The sequence below is a fragment of the Mustela putorius genome, unplaced genomic scaffold (genome assembly GCF_011764305.1).
Source record: "Mustela putorius furo isolate JIRA1106 unplaced genomic scaffold, ASM1176430v1.1 tig00000145_pilon_pilon_pilon, whole genome shotgun sequence".
Classification (NCBI taxonomy): Eukaryota; Metazoa; Chordata; class Mammalia; order Carnivora; family Mustelidae; genus Mustela; species Mustela putorius.
Window position 1 is genome coordinate 20,714,391 of NW_025421294.1, and position 12,415 is coordinate 20,726,805.

Consider the following 12,415-nt stretch of genomic DNA (forward strand, 5'->3'; position numbering starts at 1 on the left):
ATAAATAAAATCTTTAAAAAAATAAATTACACATAACTAATGAATCATTGAACATGCATCAAAAACTAATGATGTACTGTTTGTTGGCTAATTGTGTGTAAATTAAAAAATAAACCAGCAACAACAAAATATAGAGACATGACAGAGAAGGCAACGTATTTTCTTATTTTTAGGAGAATAACTGACACCTCTATTATACATAGCTTATAAATATCTAAACATGCCCATATAATAAAATTTAAACTTTTCATAGTTTAGTATCTATTTGATAGTTTTATAATTTAATGGAAATATTAAGTAAAGTTAATGTAATTTTCATTTAAAGTTAAAACATCATTATGAAGAAACCTTAACAAGATTTGAGAAACTTATACTTAAGATCATATAGCATATATGGTTATAAAGAAATACTTATTTTGGTCAAAATGTGTTCATGTGGATAATTCCAGTTTTAAAAAACTGCTTTTCATTCTAGATAAAGGGTTTGCTGAACAACAAAATAAATAATAACATTGGATTATAACCCAAATAATAAAATATATACCCATGAGTCTATACATTAAAAATTAACTACATAATGAATAAGTGGAGGAGAAAGGAAAAGTTTTTCTTAGAGAAGAATTTCAATTAATTAATGTAAAAGGAATCATGGAAATAGAAAATTATCATTCTAATGCCACAGTGTTAATTGCCATAGGAAATATCTAGTAATGGATACTCAAATTAGCAGGCAAAAGTTTAAGCAGAAACATGATATTTGCATAATTTCAAAGTGTCTCTCACCAAGTATTTATTTTATTTTTTTTTAAAGATTTTATTTATTTATTTGACAGAGAGAAATTACAAGTACACTGAGAGGCAGGCAGAGAGAGAGAGAAGGAAGCAGGCTCCCTGCCGAGCAGAGAGCCCGATGCGGGACTCGATCCCAGGACCCTGAGATCATGACCTGAGCCAAAGGCAGCGGCTTAACCCACTGAGCCACCCAGGCGCCCACCAAGTATTTATTAATTACAAGAAAAAACAGTAACTTTATAGTACAGAAACTTTACAGATATTATCTTAACCAAGTGATGGAAATTAATATCACCTTAACACTATTTTTATATGTTAAGTATAACTGTATTCTTAAAAATGTTTAATATGGTAAATTTTGTGTTGCTTTTAACCACAATTTTTTAAAAAGATTAATATTACTGCTAAGTAGGACACATTGACATCAGGTACCTCAATAATGATGCACTGAGAAGGATACAGTATCATTTCTGTGGTAGTCTTCCCAATAATGCATAACATAAATCTAATCTGAAGAAGACAAAGACAATCTCAAATTGAGGGACATGTTTGTTAACTAAGCTTATTTTGGTAACCATTTCACAATACACGTGAGTCAAGTCATTATGCCATATACCTTGAATTTATACAGTGCTATATGTCAGTTATATATCAATAAAACTGAAAAAATTGAAAAATCAAATCTGGTAATATCTGACAATGTATCTTTCCTTAAGGCTACTTAATTGGTATTTATGATCACTTTTTTCTTTTATATCTTTTTTTATTTTATAATTGTCTGCTAGCACCTGTTAACTACAGTAAGCCTAATTTATTTTTTCCCTCATCTACCTTTCATTCCCCACATTCAAATAATTTCTCTCTGATAAGGAATGAAATAGACTTTAGTGTATAAAGAGAGGTTTGAGAGTTGCCTAAGGCTCTAAACAACCATTAAGAAATCACCTGTAACTTATTTTTGGGAAACATTCCTGAACTGAATCTCTTTGGTCTTATATCTGCCTTTACTCACCTTCTCAAATAAGTCAATCCTTTTTTTTTTCTTTACTTTTCCTTCCATCTGATTACCTATAAGGACCACCATTCACCAGGCATTTGCATTGTTATGAACGATGGCAGGCAAGATATTGAGTCAAAGATGATCTCCACATACTGAGAGGCAAAAATCTAAAATTTCTGAGTGATAATAAAATATATGTCTGCTTCTCAAATCTAATTGCTTTCTGATGTATCAAAACTAGGACCTGGTTTTCATCCCTATGCATACGTAACTGGCTAATGGAAAATAATTTAAAGGCAAAATAACAGGATATCTTTATGGAACTAAGCATTTCTAGGGCCAGGACTAATGAACTTTTGGGAGAGACATAAATAATGCCTACATATAGCTCATGAGTAAAATCTACATACTGTTGTCAGGTACTTGGCCATGGTCCTCTGACCCCTGAGACCTATTCCTATTAGAGTCTGGTGGTAAACGGGAGCCAGCTTCTGTTTTTGTCTCTCCAGTGCCATGTGGGAAGGGGAAGTTGGGCATAAAGCGTTTAAGAAACCGAAACTCACTATTGCTGGTGCCAGTGGCTGAGCACATTTCATAGGGACATGGTTGAGATAATGATCCATTGGCCCCTCTTTGTACCAGGTTATTAGGGAAATTACAGTCATCATAGAAATGCTCTTGAACTGTGAACTTTTCTCTGTATTTAACCTTCTGGTAGATGTGTATACCAAAGATCACCGTGACAGAGAGGAGAAAGAGAAAGGAAAGCACAGCCAGAGAAATGACCAAATATTTAGTGGATGGATTTACCCTTGTAGGATTCTTGGAAGGATCCCGGAATTGCAGATAGGGTTCAGAAAAACCATTTACCAGCAAGATGTTGAGTGAGGCAGTAGTGGAAAGAGCTGGTTGGCCATGATCCTGAACAAGAATGATCAGTTTCTGAATCATGGGGTCTCTTTCAGATATCTGCCGCAATGTACGGATTTCTCCATTTTGTTGTTGAACAGAGAATAACCCAGGGTCAGTGGCCTTAAGGAGATGATATGAAAGCCAAGAATTCTGACCTGAGTCACCATCCACAGCCACTACCTTGGTCACCAGGAAGCCTGCATCCGCCGACCTGGGCACCAGGTCGTTGCAGGGTAAGGTGCCATTCTGCAGTGGGTACAAGATCATTGGGCGGTTGTCATTGTCATCCAGAACAACCACCCTGACAGTAACCTGGCTACTCAGTGAGAGGAAGCCCCCATCAGTTGCCTTTACCACAAACTGAAAATTTTGAATGGCCTCATAATCCATGGTTCTAAGTGCATAGAGCTTCCCATTGTCTGAATTTATGGAGATGTAAGCAAAGACTGATAAATCTCCACTTTGTGGAGGCAGCAGAGTATATGTTACTTGGGCATTCTCACCCAAATCTAGATCCTCAGCGTAAACTTTGCCAATAAAAATTGCTGGACTGTTGTTTTCTCGAACAGTCAAAATGTAGGAGTCTTCCTGAAATACTGGGGGATTGTCATTAATGTCAGCTATTAACACCTCAATCACAGTTTCTGTGAACAGACTGGGCGGTCCAGTATCCATGGCAACAATGGTGATGTTGTAGCCTGAAACCTCTTCCCGATCCAAGCCTCTGTCAGTAACCAATGAGTAAGAATTCCGGAAAGTCGGTTTGACCGCAAAAGGAAGGTCTTCTCTGAGGAAACAGGTGATTTTTCCTCCCACCCGAACATCCCGGTCTCGAATAGAGAAAAGGGCCACTACAGTTTGTAGTGGGGAGTCCTCAGGGAGAGGGCTGGACACAGAGGAAACTGTCACCTCAGGAGGATTGTCATTAACATCCACCACTTCCACCAGGACTTTGCTGTGGGCGGAGAGGCCCCCTCCATCGGTGGCTTGAATGTCAATATCATATGTTTCAATTGCTTCAAAATCTAGGGGCCCCCTCAGTCGAACCTCTCCAGTGTGAGAGTCAACCTGAAATGTTTGGAGAACTGCTTCTGGATTTTGAGCCAAGGAATAAGTGATTTCCTTGTTGGAGCCCTCGTCCAGGTCTGTGGCACTCACAGTGGCCACCAAGGAACCGTTGGCGCTATTTTCCAGTACCTGAGCACGGTACACCAGCCTAGAGAACTGAGGCACGTGGTCATTGACATCCAGAACCTCCACGCGGATGTGCGCGATGCCCGACTTGGGTGGGGACCCGCCATCCACCGCCGTAATTGTCAAATTGACTTCCGGCTGGTCCTCTCTGTCCAGGGGCTTATCCAAGACCAGCTCAGCATATTTGGGCCCATGACTGCGAAAGCGGGTGTGCAGGTGGAAATACGCATTGCGGCTCAAGGTGTAATTTTGAAGACCATTGAGGCCCACGTCCAGATCCTGGGCGCTCTGCAGAGGAAAACGTGAACCCAGGGGCGTGCTCTCCGGAATCTTTAAAAGCGGCTCCTTGTTCAGGAAAATCGGGGCATTGTCATTGATATCAAATACCCTGACCTCAACCCGAAAGGACTGCAGCGGCTCCACCAGGACTATTTCAAAGTGCAGGACGCACGGGTCAGCTTTGCCACACAGTGACTCCCTATCCAGTTTCTCCTTCACGAACAGATCCCCGGTCTTACGGTGGAGACGGAAATGCAGTTTGTTGCCTTCAGAAACCAGCCGCGCCCCGCGCGCAGCCAGCTTCCCTACCTCCAGCCCCAGGTCCTTAGCCACATTAGCCACAAACGAACCGCTCTCCATCTCTTCCGCCACTGAATAGCGGATGGTGGCCGCACTCCCCACAGATACGCACAACATAAAGAGAAGAGACCCTACTTGCCTGCTCTGCAGGAGTTTTCTGTGCGCCACCGCCATCCGTTCTCACAGACGCACTCTCGCAGCAGCCACTCACCACCTGTTGCGGATAGACTTCACTTTTCTGCCAACAGGTTGCTGCAACTGCGGCAGTCGGCTTTGCCGGTCTCTAACCGCAGCGCCACCAAGGGCTAACCGCGCCCGGTGAGCTGTTTTGCACTTGAAAGAAAATTTGCATTGAGCAACTCAACTCCCCAGTCTACCTAGTGTATTAATAGGTATGTTCTCATTCCAGAGATTAGGTAGAGGATGCAAGTTGTTGCCGAAGCAACGGCTGACTCTAACCCGCCTTTTAATTCCCTTTCAGAGAAAAAGTCCTTGGGAATTAAGAAGCCAATGAGGATACTCACTCAAGCTGAAGTCACCTGTCTGCGAGGCGGCTGGGGCCGCTGCAGCAACCGGCAAAGCTCGAGTAAGCAAGCTACTTTGCATACTCCGCACAGTCCGCCCTGAGATTAAGGGAGAAGCAGAAAGATCCTGGAGCCAAATGAACGGCTGCGAGGGGCGGGGAACTATTGAAAGTGATAGGTAGGAAAAAGAAAAGAGCTAGATGTTTCTTTCAGGAACCTGGTATCCAGTAGATATATTGATAGGGCAACTGGCTAATTAGGCTCTTGATTTGCACAAATCTATTCCCTTCCCCAAACTCTCAAACACTCAGGAAGCAGGGCTTGACACTTAGGATTATGATGGCAGTAATATTTACTGTGTTGTTTACCTGCATTATTTAATTTAATCCTTGCAACAACTCTATGAAGTCCACATTAGTATTTCTTTTTTTACAGGCAAAGAAACTGAGACTGGATATATTATGTTACTCTCCCAAGACCCCCTACTGAATAAATATTAGAGAAGGAATTCAATTAATTTTGTCTGACTCCAGAGTCTATGCTGTTAATCAGTATATTATTCTGTTTCCCTGAAAACATAGTGGACAAATGAAACGAAGACGTTTGGCTTTGGATTTGAAAGGAAATAAGAGACTACTTACATATCCTGAAAATGACTAGATAGAAATTTGGGGATACTTGTTCAGAGTTTCCTTTACAACCATGGGATCATGGAATGTTTAAGAATGATAAGCCATCTCAAAAAAGATTCCTCAATCTCCATTACAAATCTTAACATTTGGCTTGAGTGTGCATCTCTAAACAATTTAATTTTGTCTCTTAAAAAGCTGCATGTCAAAGTGTATACAACGAAATGTATGGACGGTAATATTTTTTACTATGGTAAAAAAAAAAAACCATAACATTATAGTAGAGGGGCGCCTAGGTAGCTCAGTGGATTAAGCCTCTGCCTTCAGCTCAGGTCATGATCTCAGGGTCCTGGGATCAAGCCCCGAATCTGGCTCTCTGCTCAGCGGGGAGCCTACTTCCCCCTCCTCTCTCTCTGACTGCCTCTCTGCCTACTTGTCATATCTGTCAAATAAATAAGTTTATAGTGGATAATCTTTTCAACCTAGTTTCTTACCTTCAGTATGTAGCTCAAGGTGAGACTAACGTTGTGTTTAGTTCTCATTCATCCATTCCATCGCTGTGGAGAATTCCAGAGTATTGTCAATACCCTTTGGCTACAGAGCATCAGGAACTCACCTGTCGTTAAACAGAATTGTATTTTCTGACTTAGTGGAACAAGAGAGACTGTACACCCCAGAGAATCATGAGACAGTTTGGTAAAAGGGTGTTAGAAAGGACTTAGGGTATTTAATCTCATGCAAGGTGATTGGGGGGGGTTAAAGCAGGACTCTACGGGATGCTGTCAGAAATGGAGTTGATAACTATGGTCAAGTGTATTAATAATTCTCAGAAGGTAAGAGAAAGGAGGTAAAGCTATGACTTGCAAACAAGATGTATCTGATGTATCAGCCAGGATAGAAACATATTACATCAATTTTTGTGGATTGGACAGTGTTCTTTTTTGTCTGTATTTAGACAGGATTATGGTATGCTCTTTTTAAAAATTTGATCCATCACAGTCACAGACTGGCCTTGTGTAATGTTGGTGTTCTATGAAATTATTTTTGTTCAATAGGGGAACACCATCGCCCAGCTGGGAGCATCAGGCCAGCAGCTAGCTGTCGGATATTGCTTTTGTCTTTTTCAGTATAAATATAGCAAACTCATTTAGCCATTCTTTCGAGAATTGCTGCTGTCCATAGCAGTATGCCCTTGTATATGTCACTTTGTGAACATGTACACATATTTTGGGTGAGGGGGTGTATACTCAGAGGAGGCACTGCTGTCATAGGGTATGTTCTTTTCAGCTTTCCTTCATATGCCCAAAGCTACTAAGAGGTAGTACCAATCTATAATCTGATCAGCAGTCTAATCTCCAGGTGTTGAAATTCTTACCAACACCCAGCATTCCTCATCTTTTTAAAGTGCTATCTCAGGGTGGGTGTAATTGCATTTCTCTGTTGATTAATTATTGATGAAGTAGGACACTTTAATTTGTCTTTAGTCACCTGGTTATCCTTTGGGTGGGGGTAGGGCTGTTTGGGTATTATGCCCATTTTTCCCACTGGACCATTTACCTTTTTTCTATTGATTTGTAGCTCTTCCTATATTCTGAATATGAGTCCTGAATATCACAAGTGAGGGAATGAGATAATGATTACCTTTAGTTAATATATGTCTACAGAGTTTTTGTTTAAAAAGGAGTTATTTCTCCCAGTGATTCACACATTAGGCAGAAGCTTATGGCATCTTAGGGAATCTTTTTAAAAATTGAGATATATTTGACATGTAACATAATGGATACGATATCAGTTTCCAAAGTACAACATAATGATTTGGTATTTGTATATATTAAGAAATGATCATCAGAAGGTAAGTCTAGTTAGCATCTATGACCACATGGAATTAAAATATTTTTTCTTGTGATGGGAACTTTTTAAAATGTATTTTAATTTCAGTGTTTTTTAAAAGATTTTACTTGTTTGTCAGAGCGAGAGCGAGAGAGAGAGCAAGAGAGCAAAAGCCAGGGAAGCAGCAGGTAGAAGGAGAAGCAGGCTCCCCAACGAGCAGGGAGCCTGATTCAGAACTCAATCCCAGGACCCTGGGATCATGACTGGAGCTGAAGACAGAAACTTAACTGACTGAGCCAGCCAGTCGTCCCTAATTCCAGTATGGTTAACAGTGTTATAGGCATTTTGGGTGCACTCATCACAATACATGCCCTCTTTAGTTCCCATCACTGATTTCACTCAACTCCACACACCTGCCCAGCTGAGAACTTTTAGGATCTGTTCCTTTAGCAATTTTCAAATATACAATAGAGTATTAACTATAGTCACCACTGAGAAAGTCTTAATACAATCACTTTTCGGGATGCCTGGGTGGCTCAGTCAGTTAAGCTGCTGCCTTCGGCTCAGGTCGTGATAGAGTCCCACATCGGGCTCCTTACTCAGTGGGGAGCCTGCTTCTCTCTGTCTCTGCCTGCCACTTGGCCTGCTTGTGCTCTCTCTCTCTCTCTCTGACAAATAAATAAATAAATAAATAAATAAAATCTTTTTAAAAAATACAATCAATTTTCAAATAATTCATTCCAAAGCCATAAATTTTAAATTTAAAAAAAATTATATTTTTTAAGACTTCCAGCTTGTGGTAATTTGTTACAGCAGTCCTAGAAACTAATACACAGCATAAACTAAGTTGTGGCTTGAAATGTGCTCTAATAATTGGGCTTGCCCTCTTGTTCTTCTGCCACCTTGATAAAAACACTCTGTATAGCCCACTGACCCAAGGATGAGGACAGAACAGCACTAGACACAGCTTGCATACTAAAGTCAACCTGATCTCAGCCTAAATCTGTTGACCCCATATGCAGGAGTGGGAATTAATGTTGTTTTGAGCTACTAAGTTTTGAGGTGTTTTGTTACACTGTTCCACATGACGATAGCTCACTGACACAATATGTAAGCATTTAATTTTGTTATGAGTTACTTGCAGACATTATGACATATCATCTCTAAATACCTCAACATGGGCATTTTCCCACATAACTTCACATACAATTATCACAGTGGGTAATTTAACATAAATATAATACTAATATGTAACATATATTCCATATTCTAACTTCCTTAATTGTTCCAATATTGCCTTTTGTGATTATTTTTAAAAACTCAGAAGGATTGCACATTGCATTTAATTGTCATGATTTCCCAGTTTTTTCCTTTAAACTGCAACAGTTTAAGTAAAACATTCTTTTTTTTTTTTTAAAGATTTTATTTATTTATTTGACAGAGAGAAATCACAAGTAGACAGAGAGGCAGGCAGAGAGAGAGAGAGGGAAGCAGGCTCCCCGCTGAGCAGAGAGCCTGATGTGGGACTCGATCCCAGGACCCTGAGATCATGACCTGAGCCGAAGGCAGCGGCTTAACCCACTGAGCCACCCAGGCGCCCCATAAGTAAAACATTCTTTAAAAGATTTTGTTTTTTGGGGTGCCTGGGTGGGTTAAAGCCTCTGCCTTCGGCTCAGGTCATGATCCTAGGGTCCTGGGATGGAGCCCCACATCTGGCTCTCTGCTCGGTGGGGAGCCTGCTTCCTCCTCTTTCTGCCTGCCTCTCTGCCTACTTGTGATCTCTATCTGTCAAATAAATAGATTTTATTTATTTATTTAAAATCTAAAAGATTTTATTTATTTATTTGAGTTAGAGTGAAGAGGGAGAGAGAGAGAGGGAGAAGCAGACTCCCTGCTGAGCAGAGAGTCCATTACAGGGCTCCATGCCAGGACACTGAGATCATGACCTGAGCCAAAAGGAGATGCTTAAAGGACTGAGCCACCCAGATGCCCCTAAAGAAATCATTTTTTAAAAAATTGCTTTTATTTATTTGACAGACAGAGAGAGAGAGAGAGAGAGAGATCACAAGTAGGCAGAGAGGCAGGTGGGGGTGGGGAGGGGGTAGGTGGGGGGAGGCAGGCTCCCTGCTGAGCAGAGAGCACAATGCGGGCCTCCATTCCAGGACACTGAGATCATGACCGGAGCCTAAGGCAGGGGCTTCTAACCCACTGAGCCACCCAGGCGCCGTCCCCCTGGCCTTTTTTTTTTTTTTAAGATTTTGTTTAATTATTTGAGAGAGAGAGAGATCACAAGTAGGCAGAGAGGCAGGCAGAGAGAAGGGGGAATCAGGCTCCCTGCTGAGCAGAGAGCCCAATGTGGGGCTTGATCCCAGGATCCCGAGACCGTGACCTGAGCCGAAGACAGAGGCTTAACTCTTTGAGCCACCCAGGTACCCCTAGGAAAGCATTTTTAATAAATTATTTCTTTTTCATGATACCATCCTTTTAAAGTATCATTTTACAGCATATTCCTCAATTTGGAATTGTCATTGTGTCTTCATGATTAAATTCCAGTGAAATATTTTGGTGACTTTATATCCTTTTCAATGCATCACATTAGGAGGTATATAATGTCATTTATCCCATTACAGGTGATATTAAGTTTGACAATTTGCTTATAAAATAGCTTACATCAAATTTCTCTATTGGAAAAGTACCTTTTAATTCTTTTCATAATTAATTAGTTATCTGGGGAGAGATGCTTCAAAACTATGTGAATATGCTGTTTCCAAAACAATTATTTGGTGTTTCCCAACATACATGGGTGATACTTGCCTGAATTAGTACATACATACATACTTATATATATGTAATCATAGTACTTACACTTTTAATTCATTAATGCAGATTTCTTCCTTCCCACCCCAACCTGTATTTGTAGCCTTGTACCAAAGTGAGAATCTTTGCTTCCCAACACTATCAATGTATTTACTTATTATCTAAATCTTATATTATATGGTACTTTTACTGTAAGATCCAACAATCGTTCTTCTTGTTATTTACCCAAAGGAGATGAAAACTTATGTCCATGCAAAGCTCTGTGCACAAATGTTTAGAACAGTTCTATTCATAATTGCTAAAACTTGGAAGAAACCAAGATGTCCTTTAGTTATGTCTTTGGTTGCTTCCAAGTTTGGGCAATAATGATTTAAGCTGTGTAAAAACCCATATTCAGGACTTTGTGTGGACAAGTTTTCAACTCCGTTGGCTATATACCAGGGAGCATGACTGCTGGATCATATGGTAAAGAAAATGCATAGTTTCGTAAGAAACTGCCAAAATACCTTCCAAGGTGGTTGTACTATATTGCATTCTCAGAAACAATGAATAAGAGCCCCTGTTCTCCCATATGCTCACCAGCATTTGGTGTTTTCAGGGTTGTGGATTTTGGTCATTATAATAAGTATGTAGTAGCATCTTAGTGTTGTTTTAATTTGTATTTTCCTGAAGACATATGATGTGGAGCATCTTTTTATATGTTTATTTGCCATCTTTACATCTTTATATAGGTGAAGAGTCTGTTAAGGTTTTTGTCTCATTTTTTAGCTGGGTTGTTTTCTTATTGCTCAGTTTTAAGAATTTTTGCATATTTTGAATATTTATGAATCTTGGTCATTTGTCAGATATGTTTCTTGCAAATATTTTCACCCAATTTGTGCCTTGTGCTTCTGTTCTCTTGAAAGTTTCTTTTGCAGATAAGAAATTTTTAATTTAATTTTTTTGAAAGATTTTTATTTATTTATTTGAGAGAGAGACAGTGAGAGAGAGCATGAGTGAGGAGAAGGTCAGAGGGAAAAGCAGACACCCCATGGAGCTGGGAGCCTGATGTGGGACTCAATCCTGGGACTCCGGGATCATGACCTGGGCCGAAGGCAGTCCAACCAACTGAGGCACCCAGGTGTCCCAATTTAATTTATAAAAGATTTATCTATTGTTTTGAGGAGACAGAGAGGCTTCGGGGAGAGAGAGAAAGAGAATCCTGAAGCAGACTCCCCACCAATCGAGGAGTCTGACACAGGGTTCAATCTCAAAATCCTGAGATTACCCCCCAAGCCAAAGCCAAGAACAGGATGCTCAACTGACTGAGCCACCCAGGAGCCCCCCAAATTTTTTATTTTAATGAAGTCAAACTAATCAATTATTTCTTTCATGGGTCATAACTTTGGTAATGTATCTAAAAGTTCATCTCCACACCCAAGATTATCTAGATTTCCTGTTATTTTCTATAAGTTTTATAGTTTTGTGATTATATTTAGGTCTTTTCCCCCCCTTTTTTTTAAAGAGAGAGCACCCACGTGTGCATGGGGTGGGAGCAGAGATACAGGGAAAAAAAGAATCTAAGCAGGCTCCATACCCAGCACAGAGCCTGATGTGGGGCTTGATCTCATGACCCCGAGATCATGACCTGAGCTGATATCAAGAATCAGAGTTCAATGAACTGAGCCACCCAGGTGCCCCCATTTCCCTTTTTTCAGATAATTTTTATGAAGGGTATAAGGACTATATCTAGATTCATTTGTTTGGTTGCTTGGGTCTGCAGAAGGGATTGCAGTGGCTGTTCCAGGAGGGGACAGGATGAAAAGCAGCCCCATCCCAGCAGCTGGATATATGGGATCACCAGCTTCAGAGAATTAAGAGGGCCAGGAGTAACCTAGTTAGAGGAAGAATGTAACTTATGAAGGTTCCAAAGGGAAAAGAAGCAGTTTACCTTTCAGGATCAATAGCTCAGTATGCTGGAACATCAACAAACAAACAAAAGGCTCTGCTGTGGCTTTACTACTCTAGGAACAAAAATGGGGAGTTGAGGACTAGGGAAAGGAGAAGATGAGAGGAAAGGCTAAGAGTGTGGCTGAGTCATCCTTAATACAAAACAAGTGAAGCAAGCCACTCAGGGAAAGAGACGATAAGAGAAAGCC

The 12,415-nt window shown here is 40.4% G+C and overlaps 1 protein-coding gene across 1 annotated transcript; it reads right to left on the reverse strand.

Annotated features, from left to right (window-relative positions):
• Window positions 1-2,186: 2,186 nt before the first annotated feature.
• Window positions 2,187-4,752, reverse strand: PCDHB1 (protocadherin beta 1). The gene has a single exon (XM_013052319.2). The coding sequence runs from the start codon at window positions 4,649-4,651 to the stop codon at window positions 2,195-2,197; it is 2,457 nt and encodes an 818-aa protein (XP_012907773.1). The 5' UTR covers window positions 4,652-4,752; the 3' UTR covers window positions 2,187-2,194.
• Between the last annotated feature and the right edge of the window lie 7,663 nt (window positions 4,753-12,415).

Excerpts from the sequence above, each read along its gene's own strand:
- PCDHB1 (XM_013052319.2), bottom strand. The coding sequence starts at position 4,651 with ATGGCGGTGGCGCACAGAAAACTCCTGCAGAGCAGGCAAGTAGGGTCT.